At 31.6% G+C, this 24230-nt stretch overlaps 1 protein-coding gene across 1 annotated transcript; it reads right to left on the bottom strand.

Annotated features, from left to right (window-relative positions):
• Nucleotides 1-643: 643 nt before the first annotated feature.
• Nucleotides 644-23487, bottom strand: LOC114332565 (uncharacterized). The gene is made up of 3 exons (XM_050653258.1): nucleotides 23204-23487; nucleotides 14127-14419; nucleotides 644-928 (listed from the first exon to the last, which is right to left on the bottom strand). The coding sequence occupies exons 1-3, from the start codon at nucleotides 23377-23379 to the stop codon at nucleotides 660-662; spliced, it is 738 nt and encodes a 245-aa protein (XP_050509215.1). The 5' UTR covers nucleotides 23380-23487; the 3' UTR covers nucleotides 644-659.
• Between the last annotated feature and the right edge of the window lie 743 nt (nucleotides 23488-24230).

The following is a 24230-nucleotide window of genomic DNA, read 5'->3' as shown; positions in this document are numbered from 1 at the left end:
TGTTGCTAAACTTTTAATTCTATTTCCATTGGCTTCTGGAATTATAATCCATACAAAAATTACTTTTATATTACCAAGTTATTTAATTATTGATAAACAATTACTTATCTAAAATTTTAGTTGAAAATTAAAGATTTTGTTGAAAAAACCCGCATTTTCCGGGGAAAATTTTCATGTAAGTAAATCGTGAGAAACACGTCTCGATGCAGAATTTAATTGCCGTGAATTTTTGTTTGAGTGTTTTTGTGTAAAGTTAAAATCTTTGGAGTTATAGAGCAAAAATTGAAAAATACCCGATTTTCGGGCGCCATTTTGTTTATCAAAAAGTAGCACACTATCTGCAGATTTTGCATACCTATATTATTAATACATACAATAATAAGATTCGATTCCAGCAATAAAATTGCTGGTAAATAACTTTTCCTTGTATTTTGCTAATTAACCCAGAGTATTAGTAAATCAACACGTTTGGGGTGCATATAACGTAGGTATGTATGTTTGGGGTGCTTATATTCTCCTCTAAATTTAAATAGTGATTGCATATAAAATATATTAAAATACATCTTCAGTCGTATAGAAATTTGTCTTATTTATAAAACAAAGCTATACCTCTACAAACCCTTGAGAACTGAAAACGCACACATATTTTTTATTATGTTTTATTCGAATAACTCTTCATGTTCAAAAGGCTCTACTGTCATTAGTAATGATGAAGATTTTGTTGCCGAGGAAGAAGATTTTTCGCCTCTTTCCATTTCTTTTTGTTTTTCTATCTCTTCTAGTTCTTGATTTTTCTTTAACTGAACTAGATAATAAACATGTTCTACGGCTATAGCAAACCAGTCAGCTACGGTGATCATAAAAGCTCCTTGTTGGTCTGGTTCATCTCTTGATGGACGGGATATGTTTCGTAGGTCGCAAAGTTGCTCTGAAACAAGAATTTAAATCTCGAGAGTTTGCTGAAGGGGTTTTTAATTTAGAATGGGTTCAACAAAACAGTGAGTCCCTAGACTCTCCTATAAACTGATGATGGCTGGAGATGATAAAATACTGCTTTGATGAAAATACTGATGATGGCTGGAGATGATAAAATACTGCTTTGATGAAAAGACTGGTGAAAGGTGAATTGGTTATTTACTACATTACTATACAGTTCATTATTTATTCATATAATAGGTAAATGCCTACTCAGGAATCAGAGAAGAATTGAATTCGCCAGAACAGGTTTATGAACATGAGAAACACACTTTGCAACCCAAAATTGGCCATATCGATAAGACTGAGAACGCTAGAATGTAATATATGGTCCCTGCCTCTATATGGCTACGAAACATAGACACTCAAACATAGTACATTCTTGCACGGTTTTTGCTGTAAATTTTAAAAAATCGCTTGCATTGACATGAAATTTGGCATATATGCATAGCTAATATGTTAAAGAAAAAAAGTGATATTGTGCCGATGTGTGCTTTTGCCCTGGGGGTGACTTTCACCCCCTCTTGGGGGTGAAAAAATATGTGTCCAAAATAAGTCCGGAAATGGATAAACTGACTAATTTTAAGCAACTTTTGTTCTATAGAGTTTTTTCGCTAAGTCAAAACTTTTTGAGTTATTTGCGAGTGAATATGTTAATTTTTCAAAGAAAATCCAAGTTTTTTGACAGTTTTTCGCAAATAATTCAAAAAGTAAGTATTTTATCGGAAAAACATTCCTAGTAAAAATATAGCATGTAAAATAGTAAAACAAATGGTGTACGCATGAGATATCTACACCTAGTAGAACCACAGTTATAGCTAATGAAAAATAGATTCGTGGTGGCCAAATTGCAAATGGAATATTTTAACGTGAAATATCTAAAAAACCAAGCACTTTTTGGGGAAAACTCATTAGAACTTTTTTAAAGTGTTTTAAAAAGGTTTATTTCTGTTTTTATAAAAACAGTTTCTAGTATCAAATGTAAGCAAGTTGGTCAAAATAAAGTTGGTAAATTTTGTTTTGACAAAAAAAAAATTCGGGATGATCAACCCCTAAATAGCAACTTAAATGAAGTTAATCATTACCGCTTCACAAGTTACTTTAGTTATGTTGTGGTTATATGATCTGTAAGTTTCATCGATTCATAGTTAATATTTTTGAGAAAAACTGGTTTTAAAATAAAAATTTTAAAATTTTTAATTTTGAAAAAAATGCTTATTTTTCAAAATAACTTAAAAATTGTTAGAGATACCAAAAATCTCAAACAATAAAAAAAGTCGGCTTTGCTTTTCTGAATATTTCATATTTTTTTGTTTTTCTCTAAGATAAAAATTGATTAAGATTTGGTGTTTCTAAATTTGCATCCACTCGTGATTAGAGAATCGTTGAAGCCCTTTTAAATACAGCCCTTTCAAAAATAAGGACGCTGAATCGATGAAACTTACAGATCATATAAACAGTACATACTCGAATGAAGAACCTTGTAAAGTGGTAACGATTAAGTTAATTTTTGGTGCTACTTAAGGGTTGATTTTCACGATTTTTTACCAACAAAAAGGGAATAACTTTATTTTGAGTGTAACTTGTTTACTTTTGATGCTAGAAATCTTTTTTATAAAACAAAAATAAAACTTTTTTAAATACTTTAAGAAAGTTGTAATGAGTTTTCCCCAAAAAGTGCTTCATTTTTTGGTTATGTCACGTTAAACTATTCGATTTGGAATTTGACGAATACGAACCTATATTTCATTAGCTCTAACTATGCTTCTACTAAGTGTAAAGAGCTAATATATACACCATTTTTTTCACTTTTTCACAGGCTATATTTTTCTTAAGACTATTTCTTTTCGATAAAATACGTACTTTTTGAGTTATTTCCGAAAAACCGTCTAAAAACGTGGTTATTATGTTGAAAAATGTACATGTTCACGCGCAAATAACTCGAAAAGTATTGACTTGGTGAAAAAACTCTATAGATCAAAAGTTGCTAAGAATAAGTCAAGTTATCGATTTGCGGACTTTTTTTGAACATATATTTTTTCACCCCCCCCCCGAGATGGGGTGAAACTCACCCCCAGGGCAAAAGCACACATCGGCACAATATCACTTTTTTTCTTTGACTTGGTAGCTATGTGTATGCAAAATTTCATGTCAATCCAAGCGGTTCTTTAAAATTTAGAGGTTTTGCAATATTTTACCGTTAAGAGGAAACAGTAGCGATCAACAGGTAGCGAAAACGCGTTCCAAGATTGCGGCTGTAATTTTGAATATTTTTTCGAGATATTTGGTACACGTATTCGTAATATAATAAAGAATGACGGTACAGAGCCCAATTTTAAAAATATATTAATATGTGGAAATTACTCTGTAATTAAATACAATATTAAAAAAACGAGCCTGTACCGCCATTAAGAAGAACAAAAAAATACACTTTCTTCAAATAAACTTTTTTATCCGATGGCTAGATTTTGTGTCATTTTGGAACTACTAATGAAATAAAAAATTTTAGTAGTTCCAAAATGACACAAAATCTAGGCATCGGATAAAAAAGTTTATTTGAAGAAAGTGTATTTTTTTGTTTTTCTTAATGGTGGTACAGGCTTGTTTTTTTAATATTGTATTTAATTACAGAGTAATTTCCACATATTAATATATTTTTCAAATTGGGCTCTGTACCGCCATTCTTTATTATATTACGAATACGTGTGCCAAATATCTCGAAAAAATATTCAAAATTACAGCCTCAATCTTGGAACGCGTTTTTGCTACCTGTTGATCGCTACTGTATCACCTTAAAGAACGTACTAACAAGGCGACATTACAAAGTTAGAAACATTTGAAATGTGGCTGCATATAAGGGTGTTGCGAATAAGTTGGACCACAGGCACAAGATGCGATGGTCAGATGACCTGAAGAAACACACTGGGTCAAAATGGATGCAAATTGCCGAAGATAGAGAGGCATGGAAAAAGAAGAGGAGGCCTATATCCAAGGATGTTTAAGGCTGATTAGATAGATATATTACAACGAGATATAGACACAACTAACGTAGAAATGTTATCAAGAATGAATTCTTGTCCACATCTATTAAAGATTGACAAAATTAATAGACCCTCATACCTGGGACATATAATGCGCCATAAGAAATATGCGCAACTAATTATTGAGGGAAGAATTGAAGGAAAACACAGGAAGAAAGAAAATCCACAAGGAAAAGAAAATGTTTTTCCTGTAGTTGGCTGTATACCATCAATCACAAAATTGGAAAAAATCCTTTGTAAAAGGTATAAAATTTATTAAAATCCCTTTAAAGGTCTACATCACAACAAAACGTTTTCGATTTTTATAAAAAAATCATCAACAGTGTTAGATAAACTGGATGCCAGCTGAGCCACAAAAGAAAAATATCCCGATAAAAACCCTTTAAATATAATATAGATGTTAGAACATTTATACCAAATAGACATTACCAAGGAAAATAGTGCAATGCGGCAATATAGCGCCTGTTACATCCCTGTGCTTTGTATTCGAACATCCAAAGGTGGCGATATGAAGTTACTATAGCAACAAAATAATACATCAATTACAACAAAAAAAGACTCCACGTCAGAATTAATTTTAGAATTGTCACTTTTGTAATAGTTATACATTTGTTCTATTTTATTCACATAAAAATATTGTACAGTCCACACCACAAAGTTTAATTTATCTGCCATAAGATAATCCACCAATAGATGCGTTAAAAGTGCATACTTTAATAAAAAGCCTAATGATGGAAATTTCAATATATTACCTTTATCAATATTTCAATATTTCAATACATTACCTAGGGCATTATCCTAGTGGCCATGTGACCATCATTAGGCTTTTTATTAAAGTGTGCACTTTTAACGCATCTATATTATATTTAAAGGGATTTTACCCAAATATTTTTCTTTTGTGGCTCAGCTAGCATCCAGTTTATCTAACACTGATGATGATTTTTTTATAAAAATCGAAAACGTTTTGTTGTAATGTAGCCTTTTAAAGGGATTTTAATAAAAAAAATTATACCTTTTACAAATGATTTTTTTCAATTATATTATAGGAAGAAAGAAGAAACCGTGGCTAACAATATAAGAGACTGGGCCAGAACTGAAGGACACTCTCTCATACACCAAGCTCACAATAGATAAGACTTTGTCATACTGGTCGTCAACCTCAGTAGATTTGGTACGTATAAAAACTTTGTCAATAGTCTTTAAATAATCCCTAAATATAATGTGGAAGGGATAAAATTAGAACTTATACGCGGGGGTCATAGATTTAATGACACAAGCCAATGGTACAAACTTGACGGTAAACAAATTCAACGTTTTTGTACTCATATATTAGTTTTTTCGCTACTGTTAAGTTTGGTAGAAAAACACTGTTGCCAAATAAAAAACGCATATTTATGTACCACATACTGTTTCTCTTTGTCTTTAAGAGTGTGAAACAAAGATAACTATCTGCAAGTACCATAAATGTCAAACTCATGTTGTCCTATAGAAGGTTATGTAGATTGTCTGTCTGCACACTAAATTCTGTTACTTTAGTTTCTCCATTTGATTTTGATTCAAATTATTAGAAATTTTAATTGAATTGTATGAAAACAATCATATATCTGTATTTCGTCTATTCAGATTATAATTTGAACATTTGAACAAAATTTTGACATTATATTTAACCTCCAAAATGATGTCAGACGTGTTACCATTTCCAATCTTACCATATGTAATAATGATGTAACGAATATTCGTATTCGCATTCGCATTCGCGAATATTCGCATGTTTTTGCATATTCGCATTCGCATCCGCATTCGCGAAATTTGTGCGAATGTTTTGCGAATATGAAAACCAGAAAAAAATTTTTTTAAGAGATAATATTAGGTTGATAAAATCAAAATCTATTCACTTCTCATCTTTTTTTTATTAAGAAAAGGTAACTTAACCTCAAACATGCAGCTACTCTCAAATGGAAATATGCAGGACACAACAGCAAACAAAGAGACGGAAGGTGGAATGAAGCGATAACTCACTGGAGACCTTGGGACTACAAAAGAGGAAGGGGCAGACCACAGACGAGATGGTCGAATGACCTAAAAAGATACGCAGGGACCAGATCGATAGCATTAGCACTGAACCAAGAAGAGTGGAAAAATAAGTGAGAGGCGTACGTTCAACTTTGGACAAATGAAGGGCAGTAGATAGATAGAAATTAACCTTGTATCCTAATCACATTATCAGCCTTCACTTTTTTTTATTATTTGGTATTATGTAATAAAGCTTAAGATCAGACTGATTTACACTAAATATCAATGAACTTTTCATTAAAAGTTTAGGAAACATTACAAAAATAGAAACAAATTAAAAAAAAAGAATGTGTGTGTACTTTGCACGCACGTAAGAAGTTATACTTCTATTATATGATTTAAACGAAATTAATATACTTTTTATTTATATTTTATTTAAATATTAAACTAATTTATACTTACTACTTCTCAAACATTTTTATTAAAACAGTGCCAAAAATTAAAATAATAAAAGAATAAAACACACACAAACACATTAAAAATGCCACAAATGATTTCTGAACATTTATTGTCGGAAATTTATATATTAATAAAATTATATAATAAATATACTTACAATCATTAAATGATTAAAAAAAATAAAAAAATAAAAGTTTTTATTGGGATTCGAACCAGCTATCAGCGCGGTTGGTATATTGGGGTTCATTCGCCTTAAACGCTTCGCCACGGAGGCAATGTGTCATTATGTGCGAAGATCGACTAACTAAACGGATTAAGCTTTTGACCTTTTTGAATTAAATTAAATTATTTTGATTTTGAATTGAAATGATTTAGAATTGAAAAAATACAACAAAACATAGAGTAAGAAAACAATATATTAGGTGAACATTGATAGAAATTTTGATGGTAATCAAGTTATGTAAATAAAATTATTACATACTATGTATTTTGGTAGGTTCAAATAGGTAGGTACCTATGATACATTTACAATTATTACGTACCTGTTGCTTTTAATAACTATTTAAATGCCATTACAATTATAAACTTTTTTGTTTCTGTCCTCACAACAATAAAACTAATATATTATACATTTGTTTACCTTCATATTGAACAATTGTTTATTATTGACAGATCATTTCAACACCCAATCAGAGCCCGTATAACGACTAATACCATACTTTCGGTGTGCGCATGCGCGCAAATCAATATAAATTCACCCTCAATCTCAATCGCTCCTAAAGAAGTATAACTTCAAAAAACTGAATATTCGCATTCGCATCCGCATTCGCGAATGTCGGTAGCAGATATTCGCATTCGCATTCGTATTCGCGAATGTCCAAAAAATGACATTCGTTACATCACTAATATGTAATAATGATGTCATATAAACCCGTCACTAACTCTAGCCAATGAAATGCTCGCTGTAATAGATATAACATGTTAAAAAAATCTATTATATAGCAATAAGGAGAAAATTACATGTAACCTTTATTGTTTGACTTTTCCTAAAATGAAATCCGTGATCAGCAGATTCCGGACTTCCCATACCAGAAGCTTAACCTGATGATACACAGCAGGAAAATAATCAGTTGCGCCTGCGCGACAGTCTAGTGAACGAAATGGCTCGTGCCGTACAAGATTTGAATAGATATTAGCAGCCAAAGGCTACCAAGAATACGCTCTTGTGAGAAACTAGGTGCGTTGTTACAAATTGTGAACACTGATGTTCTAACCAATTATGTCGTAGAAGCTCAAACATTAGAATATTTACATAATTATGCTCTTTTTCTCTGCAGCAACATGACTTTTCCTACATTATTATTATTTTAAAACACTGATGATTGTTTGAGAACTTCAACGTAGTGTCAGATAAAACATAAATTTAAGATAATGAATATATGAATGAGATGGTAAAGAATACAAAAGACAAAGATTTTTAGAGAAAATGAAGGTGAAAAATTGATCGAAAATGCAATTTCAAAATGAAGTAAACCTCCGATACATAATATACCTGAGAGTGAGTCCGATTTCAACTATATTATAATAATCTATAAACTATACAGCTTGATGGTTTATTCTAAGTTATGAAGATTTATTTATAAAAAGTAAAAGTATTCTAGATACAATTTACATATTTAAACATTATAAATATTCATGACAGATGTGTTATTGGAAAAAACGTATACATACACGTTTAAAGAAATTTAGGTGTAAGTACATACGCAATAAAAAAGACGCAAGATAACTATTTACAAATTTTTTATAATGACCTAACAAGAACTTTAAATTAAGTCATTGGATGATAGTGTTAAACAAAAAGTAAATATTACTCAATGCCGTTCGTGTTACGGGGATTATATTTTTTTTAATAAAAATTTTTGTTACATTTTTTGTGAAATGACCAGTTTTTTAACCCAGCGGTTCCCAACCTTTTTTAGCTTGAGGCACACTAACTTAAAAACTCGTTCAGCCACGGCACAATTGGGTATCTTCAAATGCTATCGCCATAAGCGGTAATATGTTGAACTAACGCACATCTGCATAAGGTACTGCTGCTACCGTATTCTGTTGGTCGACTGTTGAACTACTGAAACAGCAGACAAGCGAAGAACAGAAGTTTTATTCAATGAAAAACAGTCGGTAAAAGTTATTATCACGGCGAATTAAAAAAGTAAATACTAGTAAAAAAAAGAGTAAAATTTCGCGGCACACCTACAGGGACTTCAGGGCACACCAGTGTGCCGCGGCACACTGTTTGGGAACCTTTGTTTTAACCTGTAAGTCTGACCCATGTTTTTATCATATTTCTTAAACAAGATATTCGATACGTTTTCTATTTTAACCCTTCTCTGCATATTTGCCTTCTTCTTTAAATGCCATCTCCGCGACGAAAGTGTGAGCAATAAATTTTCAAAAATCGGTTTTTCAAATACTTACTTCTACTCTCCAAATCTGTAATAAAAAATGGAGGTTCGTAGTCAAGATTTTAAAGTCATCCCCTACCCAACCTCCACGGGATAAAGTGGGTGGTTGTGTTTATTGTCATTCGGTAGATTTTTAAAGAATATTGGAGTATTTTTCAGTTTTTTGATCTAATTTTGATTTCGAAAAATATTCGACTATCCCGCAAATTTTAGCACATTCTAGATTATAATATGGTTTTAGCTACATCGCCTCATGAAAATTGTCAGATTATATTTTTTCTGTAATCCTTAAAGGATTTCCTTCAAAAAAAAAACAATCGTTCTTGAGTATTTCAAGATGACTGTTCGTCATGTATTAAACTTACCTGGTCTTAACAAGGCTAAGTGCTAGCTCCTTTATGATTTAACCTTTATACGGCAGATATATCTAAAACAAAATCGAAAAAATTCGCTTATGGAGACGACCTCATTGGCTTCCAAGATAATAGTAAGGAAGCTGGAGAACGAGCTCTAAACGAGGACAATAAAAACTGAAACCTGTCTCTTTTACCTGTCGAATCAACTTGCGGGCGATACTCTCAATGTAACTTTAAATGATGCAGCTATCAAACATAACAACAACCCCAAATATCTAGGCGTCAGACTTAATAAAACACTCACCTTCAAAAGCCATCTTACAAACGCAGCCGGTAAACTGAGAACAAGAAACAATATAATAACAAATCTTGCTGGAACAACTTGGGGTGCTTCTGCAGATACTCTCCGGACCTCTGCTCAAGCTTTGGTTTTTTCAGTGGCAGAATATTGTGCACCAGTATGGCTAAATAGTGCCCATACAAACAAAATCGATGTCCGACTTAATCAAACCATGAAAATAATCACTGCGGAACAATAAAATCAAACCCAGTGAGATGGCTGCCTACTTTGAGCAATACTGCTCCACCAGATCTACGCCGTACAGCAGCATTAGTGAGAGAGTACCCGAAAATTGTAGCCAACATACATTTACCAATCCATCAAGACATACCAGGCATCTCAAAAGAGCACCAGCGACTGATGTCTAGAAATCCTCCAATCAAATCTGCTCGAACAATTGGTGATTCCTATGATATACAAAGGCAATGGTCCACAAGATGGATGCCAACAATAGCAGCAGACTATATTCAGATATCCACCCCAACCCAGGGTTTCATCGGATCGGGTCTGCCCCGGTCCACCTGAGCGAGGCTTAATCGCATACGTACCGGACATTGTAAATGTGCTGATTCTCTGTTCAAATGGGGTCGTGCGGAAAGTCCACAGTGCGATTGCGGAGCACCTAGACAGACCATAAGTCATTGTGTTTCAGATTGCCTAAATCGTGCCTACCATGGAAACCTCCAGGACTTTGTGGAATGCTCCCCAGAAGCAATTGAATGGCTATGTAAATTGGACATTAATATTTAGGTTCATTCATTAAATTTTAGTGTTTGAATATTATATTTGTGTATTTATCGTACTGTGAACGTCCATACGCTAAATAAAAATAAAACCTAGTCTTAATCTGACGTGCTCAAGTTTTTCAGAGGATATATATTTTTTTATTAAGTACCTCAAAGCACGTCCCTGTATTAGTAGAGTCCATATTTATATGGTAGGGGTACATTAGAGGGTACAAGGTTTCTCCCCATGTAATTTTTTGACGCGCTCGAGTAACGCACACATACCTACCTAGAGCTCGCCTGCCATTAGACAAATGAAAAAGTTGCGATATTTTGAATATAATTAAAACGCAATCCTGGAATCTTTTAGTATTATAAGAAACGACGAGCGATAAGGAGTTGACAAATAAAAGTTTACGAAATAGAAAAGAGAAATCCTAAAAAGATCGACTACCAGCAATTAGTAAAATGCCAAAAATCAATTCCTATTGAATAAAGAAACAGGCAGTGTAGCCCGATCGCGTATTTACGTTTCCGTGTTCATTTCAAGACCGGGTAGTTTTGAAATCGGCACGTAAACGGCGGAGCATATCTGCTTCCAAACACGTGTGCATTTCAAGACGTTTAATTTTGAAATGCGCACTGGTTTTTAAAAGAACTTCGCGCCTAAAATGATCACAAATACGTGTTAAGTTGTAACATTATTTTATTTCATTTGAACTGTTTATCACAAATAGCTCCTATCTGCAGAATAACAAATTATCATTCATTGGATCTGTGGAAATAGAACAATTTTGTTACCTTCTTTTTTTCTTTATAATTTTTCAAAATACTCAAAGTAATGCCAAAATATCCTGTCAAAATAAACTATTACGATACGTATACATTTTGTAGTAATGCACAAAAATATAGGTACTAAAAGTGTTATGCATATTAAAAACATATTTTAGTTTCAGCTAAACAATTATTATTTAGCAAACATATTTTTAGCTATTTTTAAAGCTATTTTTAAAGCTATTTTTAAGGAAGCAATATCAGAGGAAGAACAGGGTATATCAATAAACGGAAAATTCTTGAAAAACATAAGATTCGCAGACTACACCGCTATTTTTGAAGACAGTTTAGAAGCACTGCAACGAGTAGTACCTAAATAGATTGCATCAAGTCAGTATAAAATATGGACTACGAATGAACGTTAAGAAAACCAAGTTCATGATTAATTCTAAGCAACATACAATAGGAAGGCTAGATATCGAGGGAAAACAAGTAGAAAGAGTGAATAACTACAAATATCTGGGAACCTGGGTAACAGAAAACAACGACCAAGGTAGAAAAATCAGGAAACGAATCGAAATTGCAAGAAAAGCATTTATAAAAATGAAAAAAATGTTTGTTAATCGAGACCTTTCTCTGGAGCTGAGAATAAGAGCCTTAACATGCTACCTGTTCTCGACTTTTTTGTATGGAATGGAAAGATGGACACTGAAAGTAGACAATATAAAGAAGTTGGAAGCATTTGAGATATGGCGCAATAGAAGGATTTTGAAAATACCATGGATCCAACGAGTTACGAATGCACCTTAAATAATTGATTTGAACTTAAATGCACAACACGACCCTCAAAGCTAAGTTGATAAACAGCACGTGCAACGAATAATATACCTATTAGTTCTATGCACTTGTTTGTAGAATTCCAACGCCACATGTTTCGGTACAAACCCGTGCACATTTCGGTTGTTGGCGCTTTCAAATCAACACCTTTTTGGAACTAGATATGTATCACCGTTTCAGTGTCCGTTTCAAAACCGCAATGTCTTGAAATGAACACGCAAACGGAAATACGCAGCCCGATCAAGGAACACAAAATTTTACGAAAACCTCCAAAAAAATAAAGGAAGGATGAAAATTTGGGAATAGGTAGTTGAAATTGTCTATTATTATATAAGAAAAAGTTTACAATTCTACATCCCCTCCATTTTACAAAAACTGGGAAATACGGGGTGAAACATTTTTTCTCGGGGGTGAAAAAATATACGTTCAAAATAATTCCGATGTATAAAATGGCTAATTCTAAATAACTTTTGTTCTATAGAGTTTTTTCATTAAGTTAATACTTTTCGAGTTACTTGCAAGTGAATATGTTTATTTTTACAAAAAAAAAACATGTTTTTGGACAGTTTTTCACACATATCTTAAAAAGTAAGTATTTTAGTGAAAAAAATATTCTAGCAAATCTAGCATATTCTAACAAAAGTATAGCCTATAAAAAACTGAAAAAAATGGTGTATGCATGAGGTCTGTAGACCCAGTAGAAGCAGAGTTGTAGCTAATGAAAAGTAAGTTCTTATTCGTCAAATTCCAAATCGAATATTTCAATTTGAAATAACCCAAGAACGGAACACTTTTCGGGGAAAATTCATTTCAACTTTTTTAAAGTGTTTAAAAAAGGTATATTTTTGTTAAAAAAAACTTCTAACATTAAAAATAAGTGAGTTACGTTCAAAATATTGCTGGTCTTTTTTGCTAGAAAAAATCGCGAAAATCACCCCCTAATTAGCTTCCCAAATAAAATAATCATTACCGCTTCACAAGTTACTTTACTTATGTATTGTTTATATTATCTATAAGTTTCATTGGTTAAAAGTGCTCATTTTTGAAAAAAATTGGGTTTTAAAATAAAACATTTTTTTTTATTTTGAAAAAAAAATGGAATTTTTTATGGAATTAACTTAAAAATTATTAGTAATACCAAAAATCTCTAAGAGTAATAAAATGTTCGTTTTGCTTTTCTGGATATTTTTGATTTTTTGTTATCTTCTTAGATAAAAATTGGTTATGCTATGGCTGTTCAAAATTTGCCTAAACTCGTGATTAGTTAGTCGTTCAAGCCATTTTAACTACAGCTTTTCCAAAATAAGCACTTTGAACCGATGAAACTTACAGATCATATAAATAATACATAAGCAAAGTAACTTATCAAGTGTTAACGATAAAATTTATTTGTGATGCTAATTAGGGGGTGATTTTCGCGATTTTTATTACCAAAAAATAAAAGGGACCAACAATATTTTGAGCGTAACTCACTTCTTACTTTTAATGGTAGAAGTTTTTTTAAAAACAAAAATAAACCTGTTTTTAAACACTTTAAAAAAGTTGAAATGAATTTTCCCGAAAAGTGCTCCGTTTTTGGGTTATTTCACATTTAAATATTCGATGTGTAATTTGACGAAGAAAAACCTAATTTCATTAGCTACAACTCTGCTTCTACTGGGTCTACAGACCTCATGCATACACCATTTTTTTCAATTTTTTATAAGCTATATTTTTGCTAAGAATATTTTTTTCAATAAAATAACTTTTTGAGTTATCTCCGAAAACCGTCCAAAAACGTATTCTTTTTTTGTTAAAAATGAACATATTGACTCGCAAATAATTCGAAAAGTATTGACTTAGCGAAAATCTCTCTAGAACAAAAGTTGTTTAGAATCAGTCATTTTATCTAATTCCGGTCTTATTTTGAATGTATATTTTTCACCTTCGTGAGGGGGTATCCCCTCCATTTTTGTAAAACGGAGGGGATGTAGAATTGTAAACGTTTTCTTATATAATAATAGACAATTTCAACTACCTATTCCCAAATTTTCATCCTTCCTTTATTTATTTTGGGGTCAGATTGTTCTTTGATCAGGCTAGTGTAACAAAATTTGGTGTAGTAATCAAATGATATGGATAAATTGTATATAAATAGTTACCTAAAATAATATCTGATAAGTGACGCAGCCGTATAGATACCAACGGTGGCACGGGATTCTTTACTGCAAAATTCATGGCGCTTCGAAACAATTGATCAACAAAACAATAAGCGGCTGCTTGCTTTTCCCGGCGCTTCTCTTTCATATATCTCTTCTTAAGTGCTTTCTTCAGCTTATCTCTCATTGCCTTCTTTTGTAGTTGCTGTCTCATCTCTTCAAAATACCGCTCGGTTTCCTCGGGTGTCATAGCGTATAGCTCTTGTAGTCTTTGCTTGATGAGCTCTACTCTTTCCCTTAAAATATTAAAATAATATTATAAATAGGGAGCGGATTTATATGCGATCAATTTTGATGAAATATGCGCATATATATGCAGTAAAAAATTACGAAATATGCGCAAGATATGCACAAAAATTAAAAAAATGCGCATATTGAGAAACCACAAATTTTCTGTTCTATTCTATTCTAGGGGGTTCTTTTAAAGGGGGGCGGCAATCTTATTTATTATCTTTCAAATAAAGAATTATTTTTTATATATGCAATTTATTCACATTTTTTACAAATACTGATACCGATAGCTACCTATTTAAAATAAAACAACAATATCACTATTATATCTTCGATTATAATTCACTACAATGTGTTTTAACAAATTTTTTACGACGAAACATTTTCTTTCATCAGATAAAATATTTTTATAACTAGAAAAACTCCTTTTAACATCAACAGAAGTAATTGGGGAGTATTTAAAATAACTTGTTAAAGCCGAAAATTCTGCACCAAAATCAATTTTAAAATTTCCATTAAAATTTTCGCATATTATGTCCTTGAAAGTTTTAAAGCCGTTTAAAGACGGGATCTGATCAAAAGCATGAATATTTCAATTTCCGTTATAGCCACTTTACACGATGCAAGTAATTGCGCAATTAATTGCACAATTTCTTGAGCAAGAACTTGTGCAATAAGTTGCAACTAACTTTCTGCAATAAAGTGATTACACGGTGCAAACAATTGCATAAACTGATATTAAATAGACAGAAACTTTGACAAAATAGCATAAATGATAGGTTATGTTGTTTTTATAAATTAAATGTAATTTTTTGGGTAGAGTTATCAGATATTAGATTAAAGATGTTAGATTATAATTTGAGAAAATTATAATATATTATGTACTAAGTATAACAAAATCAATTAATACCTAATCCAAGTATATAATATATGTTTCATGGGTAGTTTATGATCAATGATTAAAGTTATCCATCAGAATAATATTATCCGTGAAGCGTGAAATTGGTAAAAAGTTCGCCTAGTTTTGTTAAAAAATTGTTTGGTTGAAATTTAGGATGAAAAATGTCAATGTCATCAAAACTTTTATTTGTTGAAAGCAGAAAAGTAAAAAAAAACAGTGTAGCCTTAACTTAAAATACAACCAAATTGCAGAAAAAATTGCATGATTGCATGAAAAATAGGTCATGTTCTATTTAGCAACTTCTGTAACTTCTTGCAACTGTAACTTCTTGCAGCAAGAAGTTGCTGCAAGAAGTTGCAGCTTTTCTGTGCAGTTTTCTGCAAGAAATTGTGCAGTTAATTTCGCAATTACTTGCATCGTGTAAAGTGGCTATTAGAAAATCGTAAAATTATGGTTAAAGGTGTAAATTCTCTTAACAATAGGGGAATTATAGCTATTAAATTGGGATACAAATTGTACTAAATATACTATCCGTTGCAAGATAATTCGGATGGAATTCCCCAGATTAAGAGACTGAGCCGATATCAAGCACAAAATGACTGTACTCCCTTAATACTGTAACGAATAGTCACCCTTATATTAGTCTTTCGTTATATTAGGTTTAATTTTAAATTCTATCCAGGGTTTAAAGGGACTTTACTAATTGATAAATCTGATTAAATCCGAAATATCTTGCAACGAATAGTAATAAAAGTAAATAAAATTCGGATTTCCCGGTAAACCATCCTTCACCATTTTAACATCCCACAATCATTTTATAACGGCGTACTATATAAGCACTACAAGTACTTTGTGTAAAGATCGGGTATTTTCTAAAAAAAAAAAAATGAAAAGACTCTCTTCAGGTAGTTCTCGAATTAATAGATAGAACAGCCTGTGTGCGGAAATATTTTGTGTCGAATTAAAAAATTTTAATTTTTCTTTGGACTTAAATGTTTTTAAATAGGCACAAAATATGCATGTTTCTTTAAAAATATGCAAAATTTAGTAAAGTTCTAAAATATGCGAAATATGCATGCAATATGCATTTAGCATAAAATCCGCTCCCTAATTATAAATCACTATTACAAGAATGAAGAGGCACCTCTGCTGACGGGACTTAAAGCTTGAGTTAAAAATACGAGTGTTGAAGTGTTATGTGCTATCCGTATTATACTACAGGATGGAAACGTGGATACTGAAGAAAATTGAGAAATTAGAGATGTGGATGTACCGAAGAATACTGAAGGTATCATGGGTAGATAACAACCAACGTAGAGATAATGAGATAAAGGAAATAAAAGTACTTCTAACAATTTCGAGAAGAAAACTGAGGTACATCGGACATGTGATAAGAGGAGATAAATATCTCCTGTATAAATATATACTCCAGGTCACTATGCAAGGAAAAACCCAGGGAAAAGATCCATAGGAAGGAGACGTAACTCATGGCTGAAGAACCTTAGGGAATGATTTAGATGTAGTAACAACGAATTATTTAGACCTCCCAAAAGTAAAAATCGCTCTGATATATCTGATTAAATAAATTATTAAAAGAATTTTTTTTATTAAGCAACAACATTTTTGTTTAATTTATTAATATTTTTTATATTATGACAATGACACCAGATTTGGGCGTCGAAACGTTAATAAAATCATTTTTTTAGTAAAATTGTGGCTTATTTCCCATCAAAACTAGTTAATTGCAAAAGTGCCACAAGAAAATAGCATCAGAACAACACTAAATTATTGGGATAACATCTCAAATCGAATACTCGGTGTACTCTTTCTAAAATTCCAATATTTTGTTAACAGTCGCTAACATTATCAGGGACGCTAAAATAATATTAAAGGTACAATGGTGAATAGCCCGATCAAGGAACACAAAACTTTACGAAAACCTCAAAAAAATAAAGGAAGGATGAAAATTTGGGAATAGGTAGTTGAACTATTGTTACATAAGAAAAAGTTTACAATTCTACATTCCCTCTATTTTACAAAAATGAAGGGGAATACCCCCTGCTCTCGGGGGGTGAAAACTATACATTCAAAATAAGTCCGGGATTGGATAAAATGACTAATTATAAGCAACTTTTGTTGTATAGAGTTTTTTCGCTGTCAATACTTTTCGAGTTATTTACGAGTTAATATGTTCATTTGTTCATTCGTATGTTCATAAAAGAACATGTTTTCGTGCGGTTTTTCGTAAATAACTCAAAAAGTAAGTATTTCATCAAAAAAAATATTCTTAGTAAAAATATAGCTTATAAAAACGTGAAAAAATGATATGTGTGTCTTGCTTATACTGGGTCTATAGACCCAGTATAAGCAGACTTGTAGCTAATGAAAAGTAGGTTCTCCTTCGTCAAATTTCAAACCGAATATTTCCACGCAAAATAACCAAAAAACGGAGCACTTTTTGGCGTAACACTCACTACAACTTTTAAAATGTTTAAAAAAGGTTTATTTTCGTTTAAAAAAAGACTTCCAACATTGAAAGTAAGTGAGTTACACTCAAAATATGGTTGGTCTCTTTCATTTTTTGGTAAAAATAAATCGCAAAAATCACCCCCTCAGTAGCATTCCAAATAAAATTAATCGTTACCGCTTCACAAGTTACTTTTATTATGTATTCTTATTAATCGGTTCAAAGTGTTTATTTTTGAAAAGGCTGTAGTAAAAATATCTTGAACGAGTCACTGATCACGAGTGTATGCAAATGAACAGCCATAGCATAACCAATTATTGTCTAAAGGTACGTGTAGATAGGCGAGCCGCGCACTTCGCGCCGTGTGTGCGGCTTGCGTTTGTGGCACCGACAGTAGTTGTATCGTGATGCGTCGTGCCGTTTGTGCGCCACTTGAAAACACGTACTAATCTAACGAACGCGCCACGAATGCGCAACGCAGACAAGACGCGAAGTGCACGGCGCGGATATACAGAGAGAGTCTATAAAGTGGAATAAATTCAATATCTCAAATACTAATTGTTTTTTTGGAAAATCCTCTGACCCGTCGATTAGTATTTCAAATTGTCCTTTTTGACATTCAATAATAATGTATACATGGTGTCCCAATTTAGAGATATGACGTCATCGTCGATTTTCTTAAATGGCAACACTGTCATTTTGATAGCTAATTTGATAGGGTTTGTAAAGTTATATATAACTGCAAAATATCAAATTTTTATTCTCTACCATTTACAAGATAATAGAAAATAACAAAGTTATATCTGTAATTTGGAATATATTCAATAATTAAAATACTGTTTTTTTGAAAAATGCTCAGACCCGTCGATTAGTATATCAAATTGTCCTTTTTGACATATAATAATAATGTATACAGGGTGTCCCAATTTAGAGATATGACGTCATCGTTGATTTTCTTAAATGGCAACACTGTCATTTTGATAGCTATTTTGATAGGGTGTGTAAAGTTATACACAACTGCAAAATTTCAAATTTGTATTCTCTACCATTTAGATGATAATAAAAAATAACAAAGTTATGAAAAAGAAGTAATCAACTAATAATTGAATTTAATTATTTCAATAAATTAAGCAAAAACTCATAATGTTGCCCTCAATTATTGTCAAATTGTCAATGGGCAACGTTATGAGCATTTGCTTAATTGAAATAAATAAATTCAATTATTATTTGATTACTTCTTGTTCTTCATAACTTGGTTATTTTTTATTATCTTGTAAATGGTAGGGAATAAAATTTTGAAATTTTTCAGATGTGTATAACTTTACACACGCTATCAAAATAGCTATCAAAATGATAGTGTTGCCATTTAAGAAAATCAACGATGACGTCATATCTCTAAATTGGGACACCCTGTATACATTATTATTATATGTCAAAAATGACAATTTGATATACTAATCGACGGGTCGGAGCATTTTTCAAAAAAACAGTTAGTATTTTAATTATTGAATATATTCCAAATTACAGATATAACTTTGTTATTTTCTATTATCTTGTAAATGGTAGAGAATAAAAATTTGATATTTTGCAGTTATGTATAACTTTACAAACCCTATCAAATTAGCTATCAAAATGACAGTGTTGGCATTTAAGAAAATCGACGATGACGTCATATCTCTAAATTGGGACACCCTGTATACATTTTTATTGAATGTCAAAAAGGACAATTTGAAATACTAATCGACGGGTCTGAGCATTTTCCAAAAAAACAATTAGTATTTGAGATATTGAATTTATTCCACTTTACAGACTCTCTCTGTATATGCGTATCTTAACAGGAAAACAAAAAATCCAAAATATTCAGAAAGCAAAACGTACATTTTATTACTCTTTGAGATTTTTGGTATTACATACTCATAGTTTTTAAGTTATTTTAAAAAAATGGATTTTTTTTTCAAAATAAAAAAAATTACTTTAAAACCATTTTTTTTTCAAAAATGAGCAATCTGAACCAATGAAACTTTTAGATCATATAAAAAATACATAAGTAAAAATATGTGAAACGATAATGATTACTATTTTATTTGGGATGCTAATTAGGGGATGATTTTCGCGATTATTTTTATCAAAATATAAAAGGGACCAACAATATTTTGAGCATAACTCACTTACTTTTAATGTTAGATGTTTTTTTTAAACAAAATTAAACCTTTTTTCAAAAACTTTAAAAAAGTTGAAATGAGTTTTTCCCGAAAAGTGCTCCGTTTTTTGGTTATTTCACGTTAAAATATTCGATTTGGAATTTGACGAAAAAGAACCTACTTTCATCAGCTACACCTCCGCTTCTACTGGGTATACAGACTTTATGCATACACCATTTTTTCACATTTTTATATGCTCTATTTTTGCTAAGAATATTTTCTTCGATCAAATACTTACTTTTTGAGTTATTTCATATTCACTCGCAAATAACTCGAAAAGTATTAACTTAGTGAAAAAACTCTATAGAACAAAAGTTGCTTCTAATTAGTTATTTTATCCAATTTCGGACTTATTTTGAACGTATATTTTTTTACCCTCGAGAACGGGGTATTCCCTCCATTTTTCTAAAATTGAGGGGATGTAGAATTTGTTCTTATAAAAATAAAAATAAAAAAATTAATAAATTAAAATAAATTAATTTTATTTTTAGTTATTTTTATTTTTTTTTATTTTTATTTTTATTTTTTTTTTATTTATTTTTATTTTTATTTTTTTTTATTTTTTGTTTTTATTTTTTTATTTTTATATTAGTATTACTCCTATAGAGTAACTAGGTCCATTTTCCGTTGGAACTTTACCACGCTGCAGACGGGGGTTGTGAATTGCATAGTGTAGAATTCCTTCCCTTTTGTCCTCACTGCAGCATCCATTTGGCTTGCATATTGTAGAAGCCTTGGAGGTGTCACCAGAAAAATGGGCCAATAAGTTTTTCAATTAAAAATCTTTTAAAAATATTTAATTTACAAATATTTTATTAGGTTGAAAAACTTAGTCTTTTTTTTTTCTTATAAATAATAGACAATTTCATCTACCTATTCTCAAATTTTCATCCTTTATTTTTTTTGGATTAGATTGTTCTTTGATCGGAGTTTATGGGGGTTTTGTTCCCTTAAACCCTCCCAAACTTTTGTGTACGTCTCAATTAAATTATTATTGTGGTACCATTAGTTAAACTCAATATTCTTAAAACTCTTTTGCCTCTCAGTATTTTTTCGATAAGGCAGTTTTTATCCTGTTGAGGCTTATTTTTTAATTTATGTTTACATAAAAATTTTATGGGGTTTTGTTCTTTTAAACCCCCCAAATGTTTGTGTACGTTTCAATTAAAATAATACTGCGGTACCATTAGTTAAACACGTTCGAGTGTTTCGTGTTTCGTGTTTATCATAAATAAATTTTCATATTATTACCAAGTCTCCATAATCGTACGAAGCATACAAATAATATGTGGTGGATTTGACAAATATTCAAAATATCTGGATAAAAACTGATTTTTCGAAAAAGTAGGTACTAAGAGGCAAAAAGTCTTAAAAACAATGTGTTTAACTAATGGTACTACAACAATAATTTAATTGACACGTACACAAAAGTTTGGGGGGGTTTAAAAGAACGTAACCCCCATAAATTTTTTATGGGGTGTCCAAATTTTACTATATTTTTTTCTTAAGATATTACTACCATAAGAATGCCACATGTTCATTTTGCAAAAAAGTCTTAAAAACAAAGTATTTAACTAATGGTACTACAACAATAATTTAATTGGCACGTACACAAAAGTTTGGGGGGGTTTAAAAGAACGTAACCCCCATAAATTTTTTATGGGGTGTCCAAATTTTACTATAATTTTTTCTTAAGATACTACTGCCATAAGAATGCCACATGTCCATTTTCAATAAAAAATTTTTAATAGATTTCCATATATTGGAAAAAATCGATTTTCATTTTGTAATTTCAAAGGGTTGTAACTTTTTTTATGTGTACATTTGTACTAAGGTAAGTTAGGTTCAATCGAACTATTTTTGGTCCCAGAATATGTGTGATTAAATTTATGACCTGTATTTTTGTTACACACTGTATAAAACCTTTCTGTGCGAGAAACCTTTCTGTGTTTCTGTGGGGTGGCATTACTAAGACATGATAATGAACGTCTTGAGGATGATGGGACTGATACTCTAGAAGAACCACAAATAACTCCTGATACAAAAATATCATAAGACATATATGAGACATTCTAAAACGAAGCCGACGGATACAAGCGAGAAGTCCAGCTCCACACTTAAATTCAGAATTAAGGACTGCTGCATAGGAGAAAGGGAATCGATTTTCGCAAGAAACCATCCACGACTTTCTGCGAAATACTAAGTACTAATTTGTTACAATGTAGTCGTAAAAAAATCGTTAAAATCGAAAATGTCGAAACTGAAACCATAGAAATTAAAAGAGGTGTTAGACACAGTGTTGTCTCCATTTTTATTCAATCTGTACAGCGAAGATATTTTTAAGGAAGCAATATCAGAGGAAGAACAGAGCATATCAATAAACGGAAAAATCTTGAACACAGACAGTCTAGAAGCACTGTAACGATTAGTAAATAGATTACACCTGTCAGTATAAAATATGAACTTCAAATGAACGTTAAGAAAATCAAGTTCATGAATATTTCTAAGCAAACACAGTAGGAAGGCTAGATATCGAGGGAAAACAGGTAGAAAGAGTAAATACCGACAAATATCTGGGAACCTGGGTAACAGAAAACAACGACCACGGTAGAGAAATCAGGACAAGCATTTTGAACGCACAAGGATTTTGAAAATACCATAGATCGAACGAATTACGAATGAAGAGCTGCTAAGAAGGCTACAAAAGGATTGCGAGGTGATAAACAACATCAAAACAAGAAAGCTGGAATATTTGGGCCACATTACTAGAGGTGCGAAATGTGAGATATTAAGGCTCATAATGCAGGGCGAAGTTAAGGGGAAAAGATCCATAGGTAGCAGAAGAATTTCCTGGCTCAGAAACTTAAGAGAGTGGTATAGTTGTAGCTCAGTAAATATTTTGAGAGCCGCCGCTAATAAGGTACGGGTAGCTATGCTGATAGCCAACCTCCGATGAGAGAGGGAACTACAAGAAAAAGAAGAAGTCGTAAAAAAGGGTTCTATTGACGTTATTAATTTTCTTTCTTATTCAATGTTACAATATAAGCAAAATCAGAATATTTCATTTGTTTGTTGCAACTCTTCAATGTGCAAGTTATTTTATGTAGACTAGTCCAGCATAACTGATTTAGCAATAAAAAGTACAAAACTTATCAAAAGGAAAAAAACATACTTCAAAAACAGACTCAAAATAAAAAGTATAAAAAAAAATAAAGATTACCTTGGGAAATGATAAGCATGTTTCTGATACAAATCTAAAATAGCTCTTTTACCGGGCGAGGACAGTGTATCAATCCGAGTTCTGCATGTAATTTTGCCTCTATTATTCACAGCTTCCTTGCGGATACGTTCTCTAACACGTTGTTCTTCATCACTTGTAATGTCGTCGTCCTCCATTTTTAAAATATATTTTAAAAGGACACTAATATATTCGAATTTTGAATTTTACTTAAATCTTAACAAAATTAGATTGACATTAGGATTTATCATAATGACATTACCACAATAAAATAAACATTTTTGATAGAAAGTGTTCTATGACATGTATAATGTCAGGAATCGAAGATTTTCACCTAGCCATTTTTACAGAATAGATCGATTTGCTTGAAAATTTGAGAACAATTAAATATAGTGATAGGGGACCCAAGCAAGGATTTTTGCAGTTACTCGAGCGCATCAGAAAATCACATGGGGTGAAACCTTGTACCCTGTAAATGTACCCCTACTATATATTGGATTTTAATACAGGCTAGTTCGTTAAGGGGGGTACAAAAAAATCTATCCTTGGAAAAACTCGAAATCGTCAGATTAAGATAAGTTAAGTACATGCAGAACAGTATACAGTGAGGACGTTTGAGTTGGAATAAATTCATTATCTCGAGAATGGGCCACTTTGGAGAGAAATGTTGAGACAGGTCGATTTTTATTTTTAAATTATGACTTTTTGGCATATATACCCTACTAGTGACGTCATCCATGTTGGCGTCGTGACGTAATTGATGATTTTTTAAATGAGAGTAGTTGTCGTGTGACAGCTCATTCGAAAGGTTGTTTAATTCTATATTCAGTAATATAAACGCTAACATAATTATTTATAGAGGGTGTCCAAAAATATTTTTTTTTTAAATAAATTAAATGAGACAAAAAGAAGAATGTATGAAATTCATTTATATCAAAATATACTTTTCGCGAGAAGTACTTTTTGCGAACTTACGCGATGTATAGCACTCGCTCCGTTGTCGCTCGTG

Source organism: Diabrotica virgifera, chromosome 6 (assembly GCF_917563875.1).
Source record: "Diabrotica virgifera virgifera chromosome 6, PGI_DIABVI_V3a".
NCBI lineage: Eukaryota > Metazoa > Arthropoda > Insecta > Coleoptera > Chrysomelidae > Diabrotica > Diabrotica virgifera.
The sequence above is the reverse complement of the archived record's forward strand: the minus strand, read 5'-3'. Positions and strand labels throughout refer to the sequence as shown.

What these genes read in the sequence shown, in the direction of transcription:
- LOC114332565 (XM_050653258.1), bottom strand. Translation starts at nt 23,379, where the DNA reads ATGGAGGACGACGACATTACAAGTGATGAAGAACAACGTGTTAGAGAA. An exon ending in CATGCTTATCATTTCCCAAG is followed by an intron (nt 14,420 to 23,203) that starts GTAATCTTTATT and finishes TAATATTTTAAG; the next exon opens with GGAAAGAGTAGAGCTCATCA. An exon ending in CTTATCAGATATTATTTTAG is followed by an intron (nt 929 to 14,126) that starts GTAACTATTTAT and finishes TTCTTGTTTCAG; the next exon opens with AGCAACTTTGCGACCTACGA.